The 25,377-nt window shown below is 47.6% G+C and overlaps 1 protein-coding gene across 1 annotated transcript in view; it reads right to left on the minus strand.

Annotated features, from left to right (window-relative positions):
* Window positions 1-25,377, minus strand: part of LOC8039133 (serine-protein kinase ATM) — a 397,758-nt gene that overhangs the window by 51,848 nt on the left and 320,533 nt on the right. The window contains exons 49-51 of the mRNA XM_040208992.3: window positions 16,859-16,975; window positions 10,724-10,879; window positions 9,247-9,391 (exon numbers count right to left, since the gene is read on the minus strand). Coding sequence (XP_040064926.2) covers window positions 9,247-9,391; window positions 10,724-10,879; window positions 16,859-16,975 — 418 coding nt within the window. The remainder of the gene's footprint in view (window positions 1-9,246; window positions 9,392-10,723; window positions 10,880-16,858; window positions 16,976-25,377) is intronic.

A 25,377-nucleotide genomic window follows, 5' to 3' on the forward strand; every position in this document is an offset into this window, starting at 1 on the left:
AGCATGCGAGAAACACCTTTTGGTCCTACCATTCCACAAAAATCGAACGCACAGGTAAGAAAAAAAAAAAAGTAACGAACTCCACAAACTTCATAGCACGCAGATTTACTCAGGATCGTGACACAATCTACCCTTGAATCACAACCGAAACATCCCGTTTGTGCCGCTACCTAATTCTTTTCACGAGTAAAGCCCCTCGTTTCAAATTGAAGCGCCGATGTAGAACACACTTGCCGCACTCACAGAAATCGGCGACTGCACAATCGCAAGAAGAAAACCACGTTAACCATGCCGATGAAACCAGCCGAGTTGTCGTCGTCGTTCTTGAGAAAACGCAAGCCGCAAATTCTGATTCAGAGCAAAACGGAACAGAAAAATAGTGTGCCTAGATTTGAGAGCGTTTCCAACCGTTCAATAGCTGCGTTTGAACTACGAACTGCGAGAAGGTGACGAAAAGACGAAAGCGTCAATCAAGATCGGGCAGGCGTCGTCGCTCTTCCATTTGCTCGCCTTCTTCCCAGACGACAACACAACACATGCGCACTTACGACCGATCTGCCTGGAGTCGCCTCCGTGTTTTCAGTTTCGCTTGCTAGGCTCTCTAAAACAGGTTAGATGGATGGAGGAATGGATGCATAGTGGCAGTTGGACGGTGACTTGCGCCACCTAACCACATTTTTTTTTTTTCTTACTTCAGATTATATTGTTGAAGCCTGTTTACTCAGATTTGACAGCTATCTGTTTATTTACATAAAATAAAATCTCGGGTGCCCTTTTTCTTCCTTAAAATTGAGACCAAATATCGCAAAATGCCCCTTTTCTCAGATATACAAATATACATACCGTATAAGCTCGTGTAAGGGCCGCACTATTTTTTTCCCGATTGGACGGCAAATTTTCCAGGTGCAGCCCATACACGGATACAAAAAAATATCTCCATCCACATTTCGAAATGAACGTACATGAGCGCGCTCGGCTGCACTAGTCGAAAACGCCTTCACTCCAGAATTCGGACTCAATCGTCAGTCGGATTTAATTAGTTTACATACTGCGCAATACACATCTTTTTTTTTTCTTTGTACTTGATAGTATGCGCGGCAATTTTCGACTTGAATCCCCTATGACTGTTGAAGTGTTACTTGCCCATAGCTCTGATTGCGCGAAAAGCCAGACAAATCACGACGCTTTGACACGAATCGCAGAACAAAAGAAAACCTTCCCAAAGCGTACAGTGGCGTTCAGAAACCTTAGTGCACGTGCGAGCCGAGCTTGCTGAATCCCCGTTCCTCGCGCTTGCCACAGAAGCTGACATATCCTTTATCTTTTCTCAATATCTACCGGCTGCAACATAAACGCATCCCGACGGTGCGGCCAACCACGATCGAGGTCGGCAGCCATTTTGTTATACGGTGATACGGATGAATGGAAAGCAAATATCGAGGATGCGGAGACGTGCTGCTACGTGCTCGGGCGGTGGCTAGCACCACCTAGCGATATATATTCATAGAAACTTTCGTGCATTACAGTCGGCGCGCCTCAAAAACAAGGGGGTGAGGCGCGCGCGCACACGAATAATTTCTCCAATTTTTTTTTTTTTGCAATATTTTGTCCTAAATACGGGGGTGCGGCCCTTACACGCGATTATACGTATAAAAAACACAAAAACGTTGCGGTGTTAGGTTGTGTTTTTAACGAGAAAAAAAAGGCACGCGTGGCAATAACTTTGGGATTTTTGTGACGTTAGGGTAGACAGATTATCTTTGTACCATGAAATTGGATCTTTAGTGCCCAACGTTCATCAGCAGCTGTTCATTTTTTTTTTACCAGGACTTTTATACATTTGAGCTTTTGTTCCGTACAAGATGCATATTTTGCACCAGGCACATACTCTGCACATATAATAATCTCATTCGCAGCACACTTTGAAAAATTCCTACAAATAAAATCACTATTCGATATTCAATTCAATATTCGGCTTTTTTTTCTTAATTTCGGTATTCGATTTGAAAACTACTATTTGGTATTTGCACACCCCTAATGTTTCCCCTTCTGCAGTATTTGAGTGAGTCCAGAATAATGAAAGTACATGAGTGCATAAAAGTGTAACAAAAAGGCTCGAGGTACACCTAAGCACTTCTTAAGAGTTGTGAATGCGAAAGAATGCAAGGCGCTTGTCCGCTCCCTTTTTCGTCTGCTGCATACTTTTCGTTGCCGGTTAGAGCACGCACTCTCCTGGGCATGCTGACCTTGGACGCTCCGTGTTAACTGCTCGCTGACGGACACGCAGCACCATGGGGTGAGTGCTTGAGTGTACCGACCGGGGGGGGGGGCAAGGGGGTGCTTGCCACCTCATTTCTGAGAGGGGGGGGGGGAAGGCATGTGTTTTGCCCCCCCCCCCCCCCCCCTGAAACAGCCGCCACTGAGCAGGGCACACACTGGCCGGCGGCACCCAAGGGATACCAAAGGCACTGTCTCCTGGCCCTGTGGGGGGGGGGTCTGGTTTGCCCCCCCCACTCAAAAACAAGTTGGTACAGTATAGACCACTTACAACGTAACTGCTTATAGTGCAGGACCGGGTATAACGCGGTTTTTTCAACCACCGGTTCGCCTCCCATAGAACTCATGTAATTACATACCGCTTAGAATGCAGGCGCGCAAAGGGAAATACCGGTTATAGTGCGGTTTCTGGAGCAGCGCGCCGACCGCGCCGACTGGCGCAGCGAGCACGCTTCCCTGTGCGACACCAGATAACGGCGCTAGCCGCAAGCGGCACTCGCGGGGGCAAGGAGGTTGCTCGAAGAAGCGGGGAGAAGCGAAGAGAGAGGCTTCAGTTGCCATAGCGACGGAGGGACGCATGCGTTGCATGCCGGTCGCAGGCCGGCTTTTTCTCTCGGCAGACATGGCGCAGACAGGCTGACAGACATACATCTCTTTCTACACCAGTCAGCTTTATACAAAGCATCGAGACAATAATTTTTTTTTTTTTTTCATGGCCCCGAACAGGCGATCACTATCCAGAAGGGGGGTCGTGCGCACAAACGACCAAATGCTCCCGTACAACATGTTGGAAAGGTGGCCGAACCCAGCTCGGCCAATGACAGCCTCGCCTAGATGCGCCCAATGCCACCATCGACCAGTCTCAGCTTCGGCCTCCAATGCGTCGTACGACCCTTCAAGCACTCGATTGTTTGTGTGTATGGTTCTATCTGAAGCACAGTGGTTATCGCCTGTTTGGGCTTACGAAAACACTGCCTCATCTTAATCATGCCGACAAAGACAGGGGAGCACAGAATGTGCCGAGTGCGTGTTATTATGCGACGTCACACGACGTCGTGAACCTGGTGATATCATCCTATCTCGTGACGTGTGATGTCATGCGACACCAGGGTGTCACTGCGATGGTAGCCAGGTGGCACCCTGAATGTGCTCATCATCATCACCATATTGGTCATGCCTATGCATCATGACCATTGTATATACCGTAATTACTCGCATAGTGAATGCAACCCCGAAAACGAATACCAATATTTAGACTTTTTTTTCTTCCCTCAAGTAATGAACAACTTCCAATTTTCGGCTCCGCAAGTCTCGAATTGTGTCCAATTTAGCTAGCCACCAAGTCAATTTTTTTTTGCTGCCAAGCGGTCAGGCCAACCCAAGCCAAGCCAAGCCGCTCTCGTAATGGCTGCATGTGCATAGTTGTGGAAGTGATGAACCGCGAAACCGAGCGGTGCATACACTTGACGAAGCTTGGGTCAAGGAATTGCCCAGCCCCGGAATTCTTTGCCTAACGGATGCATTGATGTCAACAAACACGCCGTCGTCTATGGTCCGCTTTCGGACAGTGAAATTGTGAAAATGGTTAGGCCTAAGAACGGTCACATTGCTCTCCGTGCTGAGTGAGCTTCGTAGGGTGCTTTTTCTTTGGCAAAAGGCACGCCAAAAGCGCTTTAAAAAATTTACGCATCTCCACGTGGTAAATGACGTTGATTGGGGTGAAGCTTTGGTGGTGCTGATGATACTGACATTATTGTTCATAGGTAGTGCTGATGGTGCTGATTTTGTTTTTATTGCTCATAGGTAGTGCCGAGTTCCGGGTTGCGTTTCGAATTCATTATTACTGCTTTATGGTCAGTGAAATGCCGAGCCAGTGGTTCTTCTAGCGGATCAGCTTGGATCCGATAGAAGCCGTGGAAATGCATTTCCACCGCTTAAGTCAACAATCCGTGTCAGAAAGAGAATCTGTGGTATGGAACGTGGTTATATACGCATTTGAGCATCCGACCGCAGCACCCTCTCATCTATAAACGATGAGCCAATGCATGCAAAGTTTAACGCGATTATATACGCATTTGACTGAAGCGCCCCCACCTGTATAGACGTTGAGCGGCTACATGCAATGTTGCAGTGCAGCGTAGAGGTTAAGACGTCTGCCTCGTAAGCAAGTGGTCCTGAGTGCAAACCCCTGTGCGGGCGTACGTTTTTTTTTTTAGAAGAGGGCCGATCCCAGGGGCAGTGCAATTGATGTGAGCACGGACAGCGGACAAGGCGAGACCCTAAGGAGCTTCGCCCCTAAAAAGCCCAACATGTAGAGCACGATTACTGTGGCGCGCCCACAACTATCCATGGACGCACCTCCGTGAGTGGAGACGTGCCACAGCACCCTGCCACGTCATATTGGCACCTAAAATGACATTTGCGCAAAGTGTGTTCATTATGCGAGTAAGTACTCTAGAGCATGCCTCCCAGGAATAAAGACATTTTCACTGAGAAAAATGTGAAGTATGTTTCTTCAGCTTCTCTTCGTCCCAGTTCAACTAAACTGCAGGGGTTCTCAAACTTTTTCGTCCCAGGGAACCCCAGCAAGCTTCAAAAAATCTCAAGGAACCCTCCCGCCCCCCCTCTGTCTTGTTGCCAACCGATAACACTGGGCAATTAAGGCGTTTAGAGAGTGAACAAGAGTTAATTGCACTGACAGAATAAGACGAAATGGAGGACTACAGACAGAATAAGAAGGCAGAGGGGTTAACCTTGGGCACAATGTAAAATATATTTACATACCGTAATATCCCGAGTCATCGCCCATCCCCGAGCCATCGCCCACCCCATTTTATGGGCCAATATCGATTTCCGAAAAAACACCGAGTCATCTCCCACCCCTTCAAAAACCCCAGCGCGGACTCTGTGACCCGCGAACACTCATCCTACCCGAATGACGCGGCCGCGGATCTTACAGTTCGAGGACGTCCGTGACAAAGTAAAACAAAGGAGGGAAAGACACTTCTTTTTGTTTACCTCCGTGAGCGAACCCAAAGTGGTCGTGTATCCGTGCGAAAAGAAAACGATGGAGATAACAAAATAAGAGTTTGTTAATGTAACCGCGGAGTGTTAGGTCAAAGTCTTACGCCGAAGTAAGGTCACCGTGAACCCGCTCCTTCTTCCCGCCCGTCGCAACTGCGGTTGTGCAATATTTTAGGCAAAGCCAACGCGTAAATAAAGCTTTGCTGGAACGCCCTACACAGACGTTTGCAGAGCGTCCCAACCGTGCATTGACAGCCCGCCGTGTGCACGGACGCACGTATGTACGCACCAAACAAGAAAGTTGCGCAAGAGCTTGCAATTGACAAGGCACCCGACTTGGCACGACGCCAAAGTATTTGCCAACGCGACCGCCGGCTTTCCCGCTTTCCCAGCATTGCTCTTGGTCGCTTCTTTGGTCCGCTCGCTCGTTCGTTGCGCCTGGTAGCTTTTTTTATTTTCTTGTAGACTTTTCTTTCTTTTTTTTTTTTTACTAACTAGGAGAACATAGTGGTGACATTCTTTCACGGAACAAACGTTCGCGCTATATGCAGATCGGCGGTGTTTCTAGCGCGTGTGCAAGCAACGGACTTCGCTATAGTAAAATATTCTTTCGTGAGCATTTTTTTCTATAAAACAATGAAACTAAATCGAGTTGTAAGTTTGATGTTTCTCTTGTGTACCAGCGCTAGATACGCAGAAAAAAATAGGCGGTTTTTTCCGCTTTTTTTCAAGTGTTTGGGCTCACCCACCGAGACATGGCCCACCCCACTTTTTTAATGAATTTCAGGTGGTAGGGGGGTGGGCGATGACTCGGGATATTACGGTATATATACACATATTAGTGCGAAGAGTGCGGTTGCTTTTTCTGCAACACCAACTCATTCTCAGTCCGAGGAAAGGTTAAACTAAGGGGGGACACTGCAATTGGGGTGCTCGCACAGCCCATGAGGCCAGCTTGTGGAACCCCTATGTTCAGGGAACCCAGTTTGAGAACCCCTGAACTAAAGTTACCGTCACGTGATGCCACACTGTCACATAATGTCACGAAGTCGTGGCATCACACGACACCTCCGTGCAACCTGATGCCAAACATCTCTTTGGCTCTTCGTGACGGTTCTCCGAGACAGTTCTCTCATACAGTAGGGCCTCGGTATATCAAACAGTGCAAGGACCGTGAAATAATTCAATATAACCAAAATCCAATATACAAAATCACACCAAAAATGCGTGAAAGTGCAGAGCGATTTAATCACTAGAAAGCTAGCGGCAAAAATTACTACTCAAGTGAAGCGTTAATATGAACTATTCCGGCGAAAAGAACTGCCGCAGCGTAGACTGCTTCTTGGAGTTGACTGCATGCCTTACTACCGCCCGCTCTACGGTCTCTAAACAGTCCACCAGCGCCAGACCACTACCGTCGATTGCGCCGCAGTAGCGGCGTAAAAGTGTCAAAGCGGCCACAGCTGTGCCCAAAGTCGGGAGCGGAGCAAGGTCCTTGGCGTTTGAAGGGCCAGGTTCGGTAGCCATCTCTTCTGGAGCCAGCTCGCGGGTGACCTCCACAAAGACTTCCACGTCGGCTAGTTCAGCCGTGGTCCCCGCTTCTTCATCATCCCTGACAAAATCGTTGATGGTCATGCTGTCGGGTACAGCATCCACAAAACGTGAAAATTCGCTCCATGTTTTGTTGAGAGCAGGTTCTTCAAAATCGCCAAACGCTCCATCTTCCTCGGACGGTTCCTCGGCACCGACGACAAACCCAGCGTGACGAAGGCAGTTGGCTATCGTCTCTTGCTTCACCTTCTCCCATGCAGCTTTAAGTATTTGGTTGGCACCTAAAAGGTCGATCTTGAGGTCTTGGCTCATTTTCAGCTTGAGGAGCAAAGTTTCGATAAGCCTGCACTTATAAATAGCCTTGAACATCCGGATTATACCCTGATCCAACGGCTGTAGTTTTGACGTAGTGTTCGGCGGCAGAAACTTGAGCTCTATGTTCTTGAGCTGCACGTTCGTGTGGTGTGCCCAGCAATTGTCGACAAGGAGGCACGCCTTGCGACCCTGGTTTGCAAGCTTTGTGTCCCAGTCCTTCAGCCATTTTTCAAAGATATCGCGCGTCATTCGTGACTTCTTGTTCAAGGTGTATGTCACAGGAATATCCCGGCGGTTGCGCATGCAGTGCGGGGTTTGAAGCTTGCCGATGACAAGGGGTCGAAGTTTAGTGCTGCCATCTATATCTGCAGCCAAGAGAACCGTGCATGATGCGTCTTTCGCTTTGCTTACCACCATGGCACCTCTCCCCGCGGGTGTCAAGCGTTTGTCGCGGAAGCATCTGCCAGAAGAAGCCTGTCTCATCAGCATTGAAAATTTGCTTTGGCTGATAGTTTGCGAGAACACTGGGCCACTCTTGTTCGAGCCACTTCTATATGCTCTCCATATTGGCGTCCTCGCTTTTTCCCGAGACCGTCTTCCCAACAATGTCGTAACGGGCTTTGAAACGTTGAAGCCACCCGCTACTTGCGGCAAAGTTTTGTGCTTTGTGGATGAACGCAAAGTCCTTTGCTTTCTGTTGAAGCATCGGCCCCGACACTGGAATGTTCCGAGCCCTTGCGTTCATAAACCACTTGTGAAGTGATCTTTCCACCTTTTCGAAAGCCGGTGTCCGAACACGGCATGCGTCGGAGTGCTTGCTGTGTTCACCTTTCGATTTGATGTCACCTTTCATCTTCAGCAGCGTGCTCAAAGTGCTTCGCGGTATGTTGTACACTTCGGCAACGCCGCACTTCTTTTCCCCTTTTTCAATGTGGCGGATGATTTCAAGCTTTGTCGCAAACGTCAACGACATACGTTTCTTTGTGTTTGATAGCATCAGAATGCCTCACGTTGTTGACGCAACGTCGGAAGAACGAAACTGCAGGAGCTACGCAACAAGCGCATGAAAAAACCGATATAGGAGATGTTGGTGATACGATACGACTGAGCCACTGACCTGACTGAGCCCGTGTGCCGTCGAGTCTGGATGGCGCTCCAGGCACCAGGGGCATAAAGCTTCAAGAAGGCATGCGCTTCTAGAAGTCGCAAACGCCTGGTGCGCCACCGCTATCCTCCAATATGTTGCGGGAAAGCCCGCCGTATCCCTTGATGTGCTGCGGAAAAGCCTGCTGCTTGTCTTCGGAGCACACGCTTTGGGGTGCTGCGGAGTTCAATATATTCGTTTTTTAACCGAACGAGTTTGCCATAAAAAAATTTAAAAATGCACGGAATTCTTATGACAGTTCAACAACGATTCGATATAAGCAATAATTCTATATATCCGTGCTCAGTATAATGAGGTTTGACAGTATAATTCGGTTAATAGAACGCATTTTGCGTTAAAACCCCCGCGAGGATGCCATTTGGGACACACTGATGAGCTGGAAGCTACTGTCCCGGTGCGGAGGCGGCACACTTTTAAAAAGTGGTTCTGGCAGGGTGCGAGAAAGCTGCCACGAAGGAAGGGAAAATACGTATGGCCTCGGGAGGAGTATATTGAGGAGAACGCATCTACCGCAACCTCCGAGTGGCTGGTGTCTCCAGAAAAAAAAAAATTAAGCGTAAATCATATTACGCCCCTCGTACGAACTCCAAAATCCACGTGACCCATGTGTACGGGAACGGAAGAAATGAGCTAGCCCCATGTTTGCTGTAGTCACTCGCAAGGTGGAAATGGCGTCTTTGCAAGGGCTTTCGGTGCATACTCCACCACTTCCGGCGTACTTTGGCTAAACGGGCTCGAGGAGCATGAGACGGCAAAGTGTCGTCCGAAAGCCAATCGTGCTGGAGGCAGGACAACCCAAGCTCCTCCACGCCATTTCACTTTGTCGACGACTACAGAAGACACGGAAGCGCCTTGGCAACCGCTTCGACGGTCTCGGTTTCCCCGTGACGGCCATCCCCTCGAGCCCCACTGACCGTTGGCCCCCGTCTGCGGAGGGTCGAGGTAGGCCAGCTGGATGTAGGCGTCCATCAGCCGCTCCAGCTGGGGCAGGGTGCTGGCCACCGTGCCCCCCGCTTGGCGCAGGCGCGACACCAGCAAGCGCGCTCCCTCCACGCGGTCCTGCCGGGGAACAAGAAGCCCTCGTTTATGTCGTTCGGGGCAAAGAGGACATTTTAGCCGGATAGAAATTGCATACTTTAAACAAAGGGAGGTCTCTCCGGGAGGATACATTTTTGCGCGCGTTAATTTGGGGTTCAATAGACGGTCCTACGATCCTCTCTTCCATTAAGCATTTGAGCTAATGCAGATTTTACAAGTGCCAATCCAGATCTTCGTCGCAACTTGTCACCAATTTTGCGAATCCGAGATAATTTTGACACGCAGTTCACCAACATTGATGATTTCTGCACCGATCTGTGCCTTCAGAAACCAGAATTGATGCATTGTGTTCACTGAATTGTATGTTTGTGCACTTCACTGTGAAGGCCTCCAAGCTGTTGGTAAGTGCGAGGAAAATAAACGTAGACTGACCGATATTGCAACATTGTCACGATTGACGGGTGACGAATAAATGCAAAGATAACATTTTATTCATTAATTTTTTTAGCTGAAAAATGCATGTTTTGTTAAATTTCTTTTTATAGTGACCAGCAACATGGTATTCCAATATGCATTCTACCAGAAAGATATGTGACTATTAACGCCATTTCTCAAAGATAGATTCATTGAGCAGATTCCATGCAAAGCTACGTTCTGGGGGTATAGAACCTCATAAACTTGGTTCATAGGGCTCAAACTTTGCATGCCCTCCTTCTATAGGGGTACAAATAACCACCTGCAAATATCGCTCCGATTGAGGGAGCGGTTCAAGAGTTGATATTCCTGGGTAGTGTCTTCACTTAAAACCGAAACGAAGGGAATATTTTTTAAAGCAATAATGACCCGCTACCAGACTATTTGTTTCTCAAACATAATAACACAATTGCAGCACGAAAAAAAAATTTTACAACAAACATTTCACACGTTAGTAATCTGTCCAACCAATCAGAGTGGAGAAAAGGTACTTAGCTAGCTAAATACTGGGCGGGGCTACCTCCCCCCTCCCCACCTAAATTGCATCCAACAACGCAAATATTGTGCCAAAAAATTAATTTGTTTGGTGGAAAAATGAGTAAATCTAATTAGTAAAAATTGGTATACCCAATCTATGCCCTTACATAGAAATATTTTTTCCATTTTAATGTTTCTAACGCTCTCAGCATCTCACTTGTTCATGAAGCTCGTGCGTGACAATTTACTCGCAGAAAACGCCGCATAAAACCCATTCCCCATTGAATGGGCCGCAAGCAACAAAGCAGCCATTATTTCTGCCCTGACAGATGCCCGGGAATCCAGTTCCCTGCAAACGTCTGGCGACCATGGGTTACCGACGAGAAGAGAGGCGGCCCCCACCTCTGCGGGTGCCCCGGTCGTCTTGGCCTTCTTGGCTCGGGGAGCGGCCATGTTGGAAGACTTCCCCGTGGCCTCGGCGTCTTTCTCCGCATTGCAGAGTGCCAGCACCACTGGCAGAGTCTGGTGGGGGTGCTCCCTGACTACCCGCTCAATCAGCTGGGGGACAAAAAAGAGGAAGGGTTGCCAGGGCCCATCTGCACTGTCCCCTCACGCTCGCACACGTGTACTTGGTACCGCTTATGCCGTCAACTGTTCAGACTTTAGTTTACAGAAATGTTGCTGCAGAGCGACTGTATTGAATTGATAACCTGTTTTGTATATTTCTGCCCCCTTTAATTCCCCACACCCGTTAAAGCCCCTTAAAGGGGACGAATTAACTGTATTTCTTTTATCTTATTCTTCATTGATACGGTCAATCTCTTGCGAGGTCATAACAGGAGTGTAACATCGAACCACTTTCCTGCTAAATAAATAATAAAAGACAATTACAATTCTCCATAATCCCGAATTAGAGTGCAGCTCTTGAGGAGCAGGAGGGGAAAGTATGCCCTCCTCCCCCTCCCCTCTCATTTAGCGGGAAATTTTCGCTAAATTTAGCGGGAAAAATTTTCCGCTAAACTTAGCGGAGAAAAGCTTTCCGCTAAATTTAGCGGGGATTTTTTTCTGATAAATTTATCGGAAACATTTTTCCGCTAAATTTAGCGGGGAAATTTACCCATAATGAAATGCCCGGTTATGCTGCCGCCGCCGCTCAAGTCAGAAACAGGCACCTAAGAGCTGCGCTCCAAAAAGTGTGCTGCTACGGAGGCTGCTGCTACATTGGTTAGTCAACTACAGTTAGGGTTGCCAGCTTTCCATGAAGAAAAAACTGGCCATGCTGGGGGGGGGGGGGGGGGATTATGTGGTATTGGACTGGAAGAATAAACGCAGATTTGACAGTTTTTAATATATACAAATTTAATATATTTTGACACGAGCTTCCCAAAGTGAAATCAATTAATGTAGATATTATACAATAGCATATGTACCGTATTTACTCGCACAATGAACGCACTCGCGTAATGAACGCACCCCCCAAGTCGGCTCTCAAATTTTCGACTTTTTTTTTCACTCGCATAATAAACGCACCCCCAACTCGGATGTCAAAATTTTGACCCCCTCCCCCCACGCGCGCGAAATGAACGCACTTTTTTATCCTGGCGCAGCGAGGTCGCGAATGCATGGGCAGCACGAGCGAAAAAACGCCTTAAAAAAATTCAAAAAGATCCAACGGAAGCAAGAAAAAAGAACATGGAGAGGAGCTTTTTTTTGCAGGGCGCAGTCTGGCAACACCTCCTAGAAGAGAAGGCCATAGCGCTCCGAGCGGGCACGTCACAATGGCGGAGGAAGGAAGGCCATGGCGCAACTACGTGAGAAAATGCGCTGTCGACGCGTATCGGCGCATTAATGTTCGTGCCCGTTTATCCGACATTAATACACATTTTAAAAGCGCAGTCTTGTACAATTTATTAGATATATATAATACAAACGTAATATACAACGCGTTATTAAGGTTGAAAGTACCAAATTTATATTTTTGATTATCCCCGTAACCGCGAGACTAAGCGCAGTCCTGCAGGTCCCCACACTTTTCGAAGAGTGAACCGGCTCCGAATTTCCGATGCGACATCTTCCCTCGTACGGGCTCTGATTCTGGTAAATTTACGTTGCGTGTGAGCTGCTGACTGCATGCAAAGGTACGCTGAGACCTTTCAGAAGGGAAAGGAACCGAAAAAAAATCCATTCATCGCCGCTGGGAGGGAGCGCAAACGAGGAAGAGATGGGTCGTCCCAAACTGCTGGTGCCGCTCTCGCGCGTGTGTGTGTGTGTGATTCTTTTGATCCTCCTACCCGTTGTTTTTTTGTCGTCACCGCAATCTCGGGGAGATTTTTTTTTTTTTTTTTTGTGTGTGTGTTTTGTTTGATACTACGGCATTTACGTGGATTCGTGAAACAAGTCCTGCTACGGTTTGACTGACGTGTGTGGCAACTAGTCAACAATGACACTGGCCGATGACCTCTCTCGACAGAGAGACTTCTTGAAGTTTGTACTAAAATTTTTTCGTGATCGATCGTGTGGGACGTATGGATACGATCGACAGGTGAGGAACAACTTATTTACGGGCTTTCTTGGTCATGTAAGACGCGAGTAAAGTGCTGCAGACAATTTTTTTTTTTTATATCGTGATAGAATGGAGTTGTGTTCTTCGTCATTATCCATTTGCTATTGCGTCGACATTTATAATTATGCGTGGTTATATTCTAGTTTTTACTGGAAGGACAAGTTTGTCTGATTATTGAAAGTGCATTGTTTGTGCTTATGTGTTTATTTATACTAATGTTATTTTGTTGCCTTTACCGCGTTGATACTAGAATCTTAACTGTATTAAGGTAATAGTATTATTGTATACAGAATAGGTTATATTTTGTTCTTAGGCACCTCGAGCCCATAAAGATAATTAAATTGGTTGACTGTAAATAGTAAGTTTAATACCCCTGCCACACGGAAAAGTTAATATATCTTGATCAAATAATACGGGATTTAATCAGCTGGCTGTTTTGAGTGATTATATGAGCGTCGGAAGCTGATCTGTCGGCGCCATATTTTCATTCGATCGAAATTACATTATTTTTGCCATGTGGCCGGGGTATGATGCAAGAATTCAGTGACTGCACGCGATATCATCGCTTACATGATCGTGACATTCCTCTAGCCGTGTCCGCGTTGACTACGTCTACCTGATTTTTCAATGTGACCTGTTTTGCTGTGTCCAATCACTGCGTGTCTTGCCATTTTGTCAAAGTATTTCTGCGTAAAGTATGCAATCCTGCAGCAATAATTGTGTAAATCAATGTTTTCTCTTAGACGCCTTCCTCGTACCATTTCATACCGATCACTTTGCGGTGTAATATTTTGCCCGTATAATGAAATGTTTTCAAGACCCGTTGCTATGTGCAGCTTTCAATTTAGCTAATAAGACACGCTTATGTGACTAAAAGCACGTTACGACGATCCATCCACGCGCGTTGCCTTTGCTTCGCCGTCCCTGATGGCCTTCCCTCGCGACATCACGAGTAGAGCGCTACGGCCTTGTCTTCTAGGAGGTGTTGAGTCTGGACTTTGGGTTCGCGCGCCGCCGAGCACAAGGAGGTAAGAAAGAGAAGCGCTCTGAGCCAACAAAACAACTCGCAAAAGGCGGCAAAAAAAAAAGACATGGAACTAAGAAAAAACAAAAACAAAGAGGAGCTTTTTTTTTTTTTTTCTTTTTTTTTTTTTTGCACAGCGCAGTTTGGTTATGGGGGGCCGCGCGCAAGGAGGTAAGAAAGAGGAGCCGAGAAGCCCTCTAAGCAAATGAAACAGCTTGCAAAAAGCGACAAAAAGAGAAAAAAAAAAAAAAAATTAAGGAACTGAGAAAAAAACAAAAGAAAAAGATGAGCTTTTTTTTCTTCTTTATTTTTTTTGCACAGCGCAGCTTGGTTACGGGGGGGGGGGGGGGCAAGGAGATAAGAAAGATAAGCGGAGAGCCCTCGCCTCAGCAACGCCTAAGCAAACAAGACAGCTTGCAAAAGGCGGCAAAAAAACCCCCAAAAAACCAAAAAACTAGAAAAAAAAAAGGAGCTTTTTTTTTTTTTTTTTTTGCACAGCTTAGTTTGGTTACCGGGTCGGGCACCGCGCGCAAAGGGATAAGAAGTTACTTTGGTTTTTCAGGATAAAAGGTCTGTTCATTATGGGAGTAAATAGGGACGCAAAAATTTTACTTCGCGTAATGAACGCCCCCCCTAACTTTGCATCGATTTTTCAGAAAAAAAAGTGCGTTCATTATGCGAGTAAATACGGTAAGTACACAAATACACAACACTCAACTCAATAACCTGCATATACAGATACCAGGGTTTCCCCCAGAATTTTTTTAGTGGTGGACATGACCACCATGCAAGCAGCGGGGCTTGGTTGCAATGCAATAGAACCTGGCTTGCCGACAGAACGCTTTTTGCGTAGGGCTCTTTAACTTCGCGGCCCTGTGAGGGGCGCCAAGCCATGGTGATAAAAAAAAACAAAAAAACAGAATGCCAAGCAAAAAAGAAAAAAAGAAAGAAAGAAAAAAATGGGGAAGGAAAGGCGGGGGAGCGAGTGAAGGGGCATAGACAAAGCAAGCCACGGCGGGAGCAAGCATTGAGCAGTGGAAAAAAAAAGACTTTTCGGCTCTGCTCTCCACTGCTCACCGTCTGCGGAGAGAACTGCTGCGCAGTGCGTGTTTGTCGCGTCTGCTTTATTTTCTGTTTCTACTCAGACGACCACCCTCTCCCCCTCACCCTCCCTGCACTGCCGGTGGCGCTCTGCCAACACCTTTTAGATCGCAAAGCCATAGTGCTGAATAAGATGGCGTCACCGGAGAAGGCCAGAGCTGGGCACAGGTGGGACACGACGATTGCGTCAACGTTTGTCTCAAACTTGACTCGAAGGCTGACGCAGCACTCGTTTTGAATCTGTGTCCAGTGTTGGCCTTTCCTGATGGTGCAATCTCACTTCGCATTACGGCTTTGGTATTTAAAAGGGGTTGGCTCCGCACTCCTTCTTTGAAGGAGTGCCGGTAGTCGGCGATGCAATAGCACGCGATAACGTGGCGGTGTGCGGGTCTGCCGAGTACGACGAGCTGCAACCATGCGTACAGCAAAATTGCATTGTCATCTTGTGGCATCATCGAGCAGTGGGCGGTAGGCCGGAGCTGTGGGTGGCAAAGCCACTGCCGCCCACCGTGGGGAGAACCCTGGTACGTACCCACATACCATTTAGTCAAAAGAGCCCAAAACCAACCCCACAGCTCTACTCATGCTGTGCAGGACGGTAAGTAAGCAGACATGCACTCAGCAAGCCATTTCGATTGTGCGTTGCTCCTGTCACACGCAGGCTACAATTTGGCTACAGGTGGCAGCCTCTCCCGGAGACAGCCGGCTCATGCTTCAGCATGTGCCGGGCAAACCCTCCCAAAAAATGCAAAAAAGGCCCCAAAATACAACAAAATATAAAAACAATAATTTCAATAAGCAATTTTTTTGTTTTGTCTTAGCATTAAGTGAACGTATGTGTCTGAAAAGAAAACAAGCGTAAAATTGGAAACAAAGTGGAAACGCTGCGGCTGCCTGCTTCCTTGGACGGGTGTGTGTCTGTCTGCACCACGCGTGTTTGTCAGGATGCCAACAATTGTTAGAAGTCATAAAACCATTCCTCCTTACCTCAAAGACACAGATAGCTCTCGAGACAATAGTCCTCACATGTTTCCTGCACCCGCGCAGGCTGTCCTGCTCCTATTTTCCTTTCATTTTCCTGCTTGCTCCCACAGTCACTTGGAGATTTTGAGGGATGCAGTCGTTTCTCAAGCAAGCTCGCTCAAGCGCTTCCTCTACTTGGGAGTCCTAAACAGATTTTCGAGAACTTTGTGTAAAAACAATATACGTTGACAAGAACATTTTGCGGTAGTTTCGCGCTAGAGCAAAGTGTTGCGCTAGAAGTTTACTTAGCGCTGGAACTTGGTTTTGAGCTAAAAATATTTATGACCTCCCTCAAAAAAAAAAACGCTTGGACAGTTGAGAAAATTGACGCACGACTGCTGGTTTTAGATAGAAACCGCAACCAGCCTGCCATACAAAAAAAGACCGGCCGTTTCGGTCAAACACTCGACTGGTGGCAACACTAACAACGGCGCCTGAAATATGTCTTTGTTTGGCGTGTCTACTGTCCCATCCTAACCATGTGTCAGAAGTGGTCCCGTCGTGTCGTCGAACGTCGCAATCCTGGCAGCCCGTCCGCAAGTTTTGGCAAAAAAGTCGAGCAAATCTGAGCATCGGCGTCATCGTGGCGTCCCACCTTCTGGCTGCCAAAGCTCCCGTAAGCTGACGAGCCGAAGAGCTCGTCAGGTTACGGCCTGCACAACTGGTGCTAGCCGGATCCATCAGCGCTGCCGCCGGGACTGCGACGGGCAATGGCGCGATGCATACGTGACCACTAAACGGTCGGACACGTGTTCCAAGTGCCATATCACCTCAGGAACCACGCGTTCACTCCGTCGCATGTTGTAACTCGCAAGAAAAGCGTCACCTGGAAGAGCAGAGTCGCAAAGTCCGACTGCCCCCGGGCCCTGGGGCGGCTCATCCGGGCTGCCAGCTGGTAGATGAGCGGAACAAACTTGTAGCTCTCCAGCTGCATCAGGCCCTCCTGCGAAGAGAGGCAAAGCTGATATGGCCTTTGGTGGCCAAGGTGTCGACGCGGCCGGAAGGCCGCCCTTGAAACAGGTGGTTCACTTTCGTTGGCAACACCCCCCCCATGGCAAAACTTTTGTAGACTCTGATAGGTCGCCATTCTTTGGCTAAGTAATCCCTCAATTTATTAAAACAAAAAAACAAAAAAAAAGATTTCCGCTAGCTTCATTGTGCTGACAAAGACTGAGGGACATGGATCATGTTCGGCTACCATATGCACAAAGTGTATGGGTTGTGTATCTGCTGTCAGTGCGCAACGAGTGGTGCTAACATACGTCGATGCTAGTGCTACCACACTCTTTACGTGTGGTAGCTCAACGCATTCTTTGTTTCCGGGTACTTGTCAGCATCATCGAGCTGGTGTGAACGTTTTACTTTATAAGCCTACTGTTAGCTGTCCCTACGCACCTGACCTGCCCTGTAACCTCCGTCTGTATAGTATCTGCTTGGGAATCACTTTGTCCCAAGCTCAATTCGGGAGTATTCTCTAGGCATGGGCGAATAGAGGATTTTGGGTCCGAATCGAATTCGAAGCGAACAGTGACGTTGGCCGAATAATTTAGAATCGAATAGTTTGAATAGTGCAAGCAACAAATACCACTAGATATGTTTACATTATAGTTTTATATTTGCCCTTATTTGGTATTAAAAGTACTGTAATTCTCAATTTCAAGTGTACTGAGTTCGGGAGCACGAAATGGTCGGAAGCTTGCGCCCCCTGGCCGGAAATCCAGGCCAGAGTATTCGGAAAGGCCGAATAATTCGATATTGACAAATGATTCAATATTACCGAATACTTAAATTCGATTCGAAGCGAATGCCGAATAGTACAGAATTCGATGGTCTATTCGTAATAACCGAATATTCGGCCATCCCTAGTATTGTCACATTTCTGTTTTAATAATGGCTCCTATGGGCTTACGGTCAACTCTCGGTAATTCAAAGTAGCTTCATTAGAATTTTTGGCTTGTTCAAAATAGGGTTGCAGCCTGGCAATTCCACGTACGAGTCTATAAAAACATAATTGTAAGGCCCTTCCACTTCACATGAAGATTGAGGAGCAGCGAAGCTGTTGTTTTTACGACGTCTAGGACGATGCCTAGAGGGCGACCTCTAGGACGACCTCAAGTATGAATCCCAGGATAACCTCGAGGAAGACGCCTAGAAGACGACGTCTAGCACGACCTCTCAGACGACTTCTAGGACATCCTCAAAGACGTCCTGGATGACCTCAAGGACGACCTCACGGACGACTTCTAGGATGACCTAGAGGACGACTTCTAGGACGACCTCAAGGACGACATCCAGAATGACCTCAAGGACGACTTTTGAAAGACCTCGAGGACGCCACCTAAAGGACGACCTCTCGGACGACTTCTAAGATGACCTCGAAGACGACGTTGAGGATGGCGTCTAGAACGACCACCACAAGGACGACTTCTAGGATGACCTCGAGGATGCCGCCAAAAGGACGACGCCTAGGACAGCCTTTAGGACGACCTTAAAGGCAATGCCTAGAGCTGACAACAAGAGACCAGACACATTTTTTTCTAGATCCTAGTGCATAACAGCTCAACTGTAAAAATGAGTGGTAATTCAAAATTTAAGGACCACTTAATTCTAAGGATTTTTTATGCACTCGAAAATTCCTGCAACTCTGGGAGCATTAAAAAGTGTGGGGATAATGCTGACCAAACTCAAATCACACCCAAGCACATTTTATTGCTTTTATGTACCATGTGCGCGGTCAAGAAAAGGAGGGAATGAGCACAGTGTGCGACTAGCCGCCAGGCTGCCGAGCCAATTACATGGCCAAGCCACGCCAAACCAAGCCAGAATGGTTGCATTATGGTGGCGTTCCCACGGAAGCTACGGAATTGAGCGTGGCACGCACAACCCCAACAAAGCTTGGCCTGAGCATCACCCAGTCCTATGAGGTGTTTAGTTCATCAAATACACTAATGTCAGCAAACATGCTGTGGTCTGTAATCCGCTTTCGCACCATGAAATTTCCCTAGTGGTTGGGCCTAAGGATGGTCACATCGCTTTCTGTGCCTACTGGCCAAGTGCTGCCAACGTGGAAACTGCTTGTGGCACCACGGAATACAATTTTTTGCTTTCTTTGACAAAGAAATCGCCGGAGGTGCCCCAAGAAAAGTTTGCAATTTGCAGAGCACGCCGTAAGGTTCTAAGAGAATGCCTGCCCCCGAGAGATCACCTATCCCATGTTTTGGGCTGCATATCCATAACATAAAAATTTCGAAAAATCACCAACCCCATGATTCTTGCTGAATATCGATCACGCGATGTCTGAAAGGTATAGCATCAACCGCACAATCTGCGGCGTCAGGACGCGTGACAAGCGTGTTCCCCATGGGTTCTCTCGTGTTTATTGCATTGCGACATGTGAACCTGCAGCGTCCGCAATCTGCAGTATCTGTTCCCGTGACATGCGTGTTTGTAGCGTTCTCTCACGCTTTTGTCCGCAATTTGCTAGCGCAATATCCTTTCCCGTGACACCCGAGTTTAAAGCAGGTCTTCGCGCATTTATTGCACTGTGAAGCGCAAATGCGCTGCGTCCGCATTCTGCGGTATCTGTTCTCGTGACACGGGAGCTTGTAGCAAATTCCCCTAATACTTATAGCACTGCAAGACTCGGATTTGCTATGTCCGCGGTCTGCGGTATCAGTTCCCGTTTCACATAGTCTGTAATGGTAGCCTGCACCCCTACCCCATTTATGCTTATCACCAATTTCTTTTATAAAAATTGGAGATAAGTTGCATTCTGAAACATCGCCCACCCCATATTTTTCTTAATTTTTTTTTTTGTCTCTTCATTTTGGGTGGCCGTTCATTTGGAACTTTCTGGTAGTTAAACGGCAAGTGCAAAGAAAAACAAAAGTGCTTTTTTAAACAGCCTAATTGGGACAAGCATGTCACAAAACAAATCTACCGCGAAAACAAAATTTTTTTAGCAATATTTATGTTGCATTTAGTCGGAGTCACAACCTCACCACATTTCAAACTCCAGCTCTTTCAATCCGTGGGGAGGAGGAGTACGACGTGTGCAAAGGAGGGGTACGCCTCGCTTTTCGCTCTTGGATTGACTTGGCTGCAGAGTTGACGTGTTTTACGCAGCGTCTCGACTTCCGGTGCGTTTTGTCGAAGATACGCCAGATTGGGGGGGGGGGGGGGGGGGGAGGTGCCGCCGTTTCCCGCGCAACCTCCTCAGAATTTACGCCCCTCCGTGGTGGCTGCCGTGAAGAGGGAAAACCAGACGCCGTCGGACAACGATTGCTTGGGCAAGAAGCACTTTGGGTCGAATTCACGGATGCTTGTGGTCATCAGATTTATTTGTTTTGTTCCAACATGAACGCCGGAAAACCGTCAAGTTGTACGGCACACCTGCGGACTACGTTCAGTGCGTCTTCAAGTTCAAACGGCCGCCTGATCATTCGAACTGCCGTCTGCTTTTTCGAACGTTTCTGCTCGTCGTCTGCTCTTTTAGGTGACAGCGGCCCGTAGACCAAACATGGGCCCGGTACTTGCAATAAGAAGTAAGTGCAGGCCTCAAAAGACTTAGGTTTGAAGGTTGGTAAGCAGGCTGGATGTAAACAGTAGATACAAGGAGGTGTTGATCATTGTTACCAGTGGGCGTCACTGACTTGTTATGCCTGGTTCACTTGGTCTGATTGTGCTTGCGATTTTCAGTATTGACGCCGACCATTTCAGCTAGGATTCACGCTTTTGCAGCCCGGGCGACGTCGCAAATGAAAATTGCGAGCAAAATCTTATCATACGAATCACGCTTTAGCATTCATTCTGCGGCGTTCGTGCGGAATGAATTGCCGCATGTCAGATTATTCACGCGAAGTTTTGCGGTGTATTGAGCCTGGTTAATTTCGCTGAGGCCGCTCAAGCAGTCAGACATTGCCAGGAAGACGTAGAATCAACAATTCGATTGCGAAAAAGGGCAAAGGGACTCACACCGACGCTGACAACATCGCATTTTAATGGTTTGTTTATGGGCGACGGGGAGCTTCTTGCCCACACCCCCATCGCGCATGCACGGCGCCAATGGCGTCTGCTAGGGGCGCTCCAGTTTGTTTGTAAACATGAGTTGGTGCATACCAGTGTTGCTGCATCTGTAGGTCATCTTTAAGTTAGAGCTGACGAAAAAAATCTGGCCACGGCACAATGCCGATGTATGCTGGAAGCTAGAGCCGGTTTGCTTTCATTGTTTTTGTTTGGTCGGAGAAAATCTGGCAACGACGCACGTTCAACGTGGCGCCGGTATTGTATTGGTTTGACGGGATGCGAGAAGCTCCACGGTTGGTGAGCACATGTAGCAAAGACGTGACCAGAGAAGCGCCCCTGTGATGTTTCTGGAAGACGGAAAGTATCATTTGTAATTGTCGTGCGTGCTTTGAAAGCGAAGTGACTCACAAGGTCCACAAGTGCACAACCTTAAGCCAAGGTTAACGACAGCGCTGCATTGACTTTGGTGATCTCGTTCCGTCTAGTGCAACACGGTGATGAGACAAAGAGCTGAATCGTTCGTGGTGTGTGGTGCGCTGTTTGGAGGTAGCAACCCACACTAACACGGAGTGCAAATTGGTTATTGCGGGGTTGAAATTCAACGGGTTCAGGCCCGTCGTCGTCAGCTGATCCGGTCCAGCTGGTCCGGGAGGACGCAGCGAACGTTTCCAAAAGTAAATCTTCCTTCGTTCCGTTTCAAAATGTAGAAGGTCCCAGATACATACCATAAGTAAAAAGCTGCGGGGCGTTTTGAACAAAATTACGTCGCTTTAATTGAACAATGGACTCTGGATTGTTGTCCTAAATCTGCCGTTTTTATGCTTCGTGTTCGACTGTGTTTGCACAGCGATGTGTTCGCACAGCGACGCACACCGCTCGAGTAGATGATTCGGTCCTGCAAACGACCGGTTAAACGAAATTTCAGGGAAACTTAAGTCACCACCGATATTTTTCTGTAAATTTCGTGCGAGTTTGTTGCGCTCATCATGCGGTGTGAAGAAATTTGGGCAACATTTTCTACCTGCCCACAAATGCATAACTGAGACCATTTTTTACGTAGTGAACATAGTGCTTTTTCTTTATTTTTGGAAGAGGCGTTGATGCATTTATTATGGCACAATCACTTGAGAGATGAGAAATTGGGGAGATCGAGCAAGCTTTCCCAACTTTGTCCCTTTTCTCTCTGGCGCTGTCCCTAGTTTCACGTTGCAGTTTTAGAAGAAATACCTACCGTAAAATACCCAACAAGCACCCACTCAAAATTATGACATAATCGCGGAAAACTCGGGGATGGGCGCTTTTTAGGTCCGAGAGCAAAAACGAAGAAGGATCGCATAGTCGGGTGGGCCCTTGCTCGGCCCGACCGCCGAATTCAAAATGGCGGCCATTTGATGCACTTGGAAAAGGGCCGTCATTCGCCGAGCGTGAGAACGTATAAAAGCAGAGAAACCTTGCAGAAGCATAGATACGACCCTATACGAGTGCATCGTCCAAACAAGCAAACTGAGCAAACGCAAGTAATGCAGCACGATGAACATGGAACTAGCCGAACTACCGAACAACAAGCGGAAGTGGAGGGGCAGAGGCACACGGGCACACGCGCTAAGCTCTGTGCAGCTTTCCATTCGCTAGATACTTTTTCCCCAACGTAGTGTATCTTCACTGCTTCACTCTTGCCACCGTGCCCTTGCCTCTCTTCCTTTGTACGCCAGCTCGCCTGTATCTTTTGTTATTTCTGCCATTTGACCTCGATTCCCGCGGCGCCAGAGTGTTGCCATGTTGCACCGGAGCCCTTCGCCCGATTCCCGTGGCGCCCTTCGCCCCCTTCACTCGCGCTGTCGTGACTCATAACCACGGTATCTTACACCGTGCTCATAACTAGCGCCGGTCGCTTCAACTTCAGGAGATAACGGCAGTCCGCGGCGACTGGGCGCTTGCCATGTCCTTCGCATATTTTTTGAAATTTGCCTAAAATGGGGGGTGGGCGGTTGATGTGTCCTCTGTTTGTTTTTGAAATCGTTCAAAAATAGGAGGTGGGCCCTTAAAGGGTAACTGCAAAGAAAAAAAAGTTTTTTTTAAACAGCCTAATTGAGACAAGCATGTCACAAAACAAATGTCCCGCGAAAAAAATGATTCTTTTTATCAATATTTACGCCACAGGACGCAATATAGTAGAGTCAGAACCTGTCCACATTTGAAACTCCCGCTCTTTCGACCCCCGCGGAAGAGGAGTACGCCCCGCCCCTCACTCTCCTTGCGTTGCGGAGTTGAACGACGCAGCGTCTCGACTTCCGGCAAGATCTGGCAACTACGCCAGGCCGCGGTATTGTTTTGGTTTGACGCGGTTTGCGAGCACATGTAGCGAAGACATGACCGGAGTAGTGACCCTGTGATGTTCTTGGAAGACGGAAAGTATCGTTCGTAATCGTCGTGCGTGCTTTGAAAGCGAAGGGAGTCACAGAATCCAAGAGTGCGCAACCACAAGCCAAGGTTCACGACAGCGCTGCGTTGGTTTCAAACGATCTCGTTCTGTTTGGTGCAACACGGCGATGCGACAGAGCTGAAACGTTCGTGGTGTGTGTAATGCGGTGCTATGTGTGTTATGCAGGGTTGACGTACAAAGGGGTCCAGTCCCGTCGTCGTCAGCTGATCCAGTAAAACTGGCCCGGGAGGACGCAGCGAGCGTTTTTAAAAGTAAATCTTCCTCCGTTCTGTTTCAAAATGTGGAAGATTCCGGACGCATACCGTGAGTAAAAAGCTGCGGGCATTTTCAAATAAATTACGTCGTTTTATTTGAACAATGGACTCCGAATTGTTGTCCTAAATCTGCCGTTTTTATGCTTCGTGTTGTTGGACTGCGTTTGCACAGCGACGTGTTGCGCTTGTCGTGCGGTGTGAATAAAGTTGGGCAAGATTTCGTACCTGTCTACAGATGCATGAACTGAGACCACTTTTTACGTAGTGAACATGGTGCTTTTTTTATTTTGTGTGTCTAGTTGTGGACGTTAGGTGCGCCCGGTGCGAATCTCGATGGCCTCCGGAGCGATATGACGAGAGCGTAACTGGACACGTTTGTCGCTACGCGAATGCCCGATTGCCTCCAGCCAAATAGCATTCCTTTCGGGGTGACATGGCTGCTGGAAGGCTCACTGTCGGGATCACGCATCTGACATCTCCGAAAAGTCAGCATTTGCACGCGCAAACAAGCAAACCAAACACAAAAAAAAGCACGCTAAGCAAGCAAAGAGGAAAACGGAAGAACCACGCCATGAAAGCCAAAACCCCGCGTCGCTTCCTATCACTAACACCTGCAACAGCTGCTAAACACACACTACTTCACTTCAAGAAGTCTCACTCAAGCACCTGGGTCAGTACGAAACACTGATCACTTCGCCGAAACGATTAGTCGAGGTAGGCGAGACAGGCGGGAGCAGAGACTTCGGCGGCCATGAAAGAATGGCGAAGCTTTTGTCTGTTATGGTATGAATCCAAACGGAAGTGCCCGTCTTGTAAACCTTTTGTAAAGAATAATAACTCTCATCACATGGGTTATTCTTTAAACAAAAAAATATGCCGCTCAAAAGGAAATTTCACCATATAACAAAGGTTTAACAACCAAGATCTAAGCTGTCAATCAAACTCTTAGCCAATGAGAGCCGATTGGGATTAACGTCACGGAATCCCAACTTCGTGGCGCGCGATTTAAATTGGGCAAAATAGCCGCAAACTAAAATCAGTCTCACGCAATAAATATTGCCGTAAAAATTTTTTTTTCATGCGGAAAAATTGTTTTTTGACACGCTTGTCCCAATTAGGCTGTTTAAAAAAAATATATTTTTTCTTTGCAGTTACCCTTTAATGTGACATGGGCCCATGCTCAGTATTTTACGGCACTAGCAGGTACAAACTGCTTTAAAGCAGGTAAAAGATTGGGAAGTCCGGACGGTGCGGACTCCTTGTTTCGCGCTTTTCGCTAGGTGACTGGGGAAGTGCTTTTGCGAGGAATGCGGAATTTGCAAACGATTTTGTTATGCCCGTCATTCGCGTCTCTCCGGCAAATTGAATAAGATGATCTACAAAGGCACAATCAAAAGCCAAGATTTACGATAACAGTGCGTTTGCACTGTTATCGGCTCTAGAGAGAATACCAGTCATCACGGGAGGTTGACACTTTACAGGCAGGAAGGGACCAGTACACTACACATTCAATCTTTACATAAGATGGTTCGGAAGCTTTAGTGGACGGTACAATGCCCGAAACGAGTCTCCGACCGGTTGGCATCCATGTGTCGGGAGCGGTCCCAAAGTGGCAACAAAGGG

This window comes from Ixodes scapularis, unplaced genomic scaffold (genome assembly GCF_016920785.2).
Source record: "Ixodes scapularis isolate PalLabHiFi unplaced genomic scaffold, ASM1692078v2 PGA_scaffold2__306_contigs__length_199485367, whole genome shotgun sequence".
Taxonomy (NCBI): domain Eukaryota; kingdom Metazoa; phylum Arthropoda; class Arachnida; order Ixodida; family Ixodidae; genus Ixodes; species Ixodes scapularis.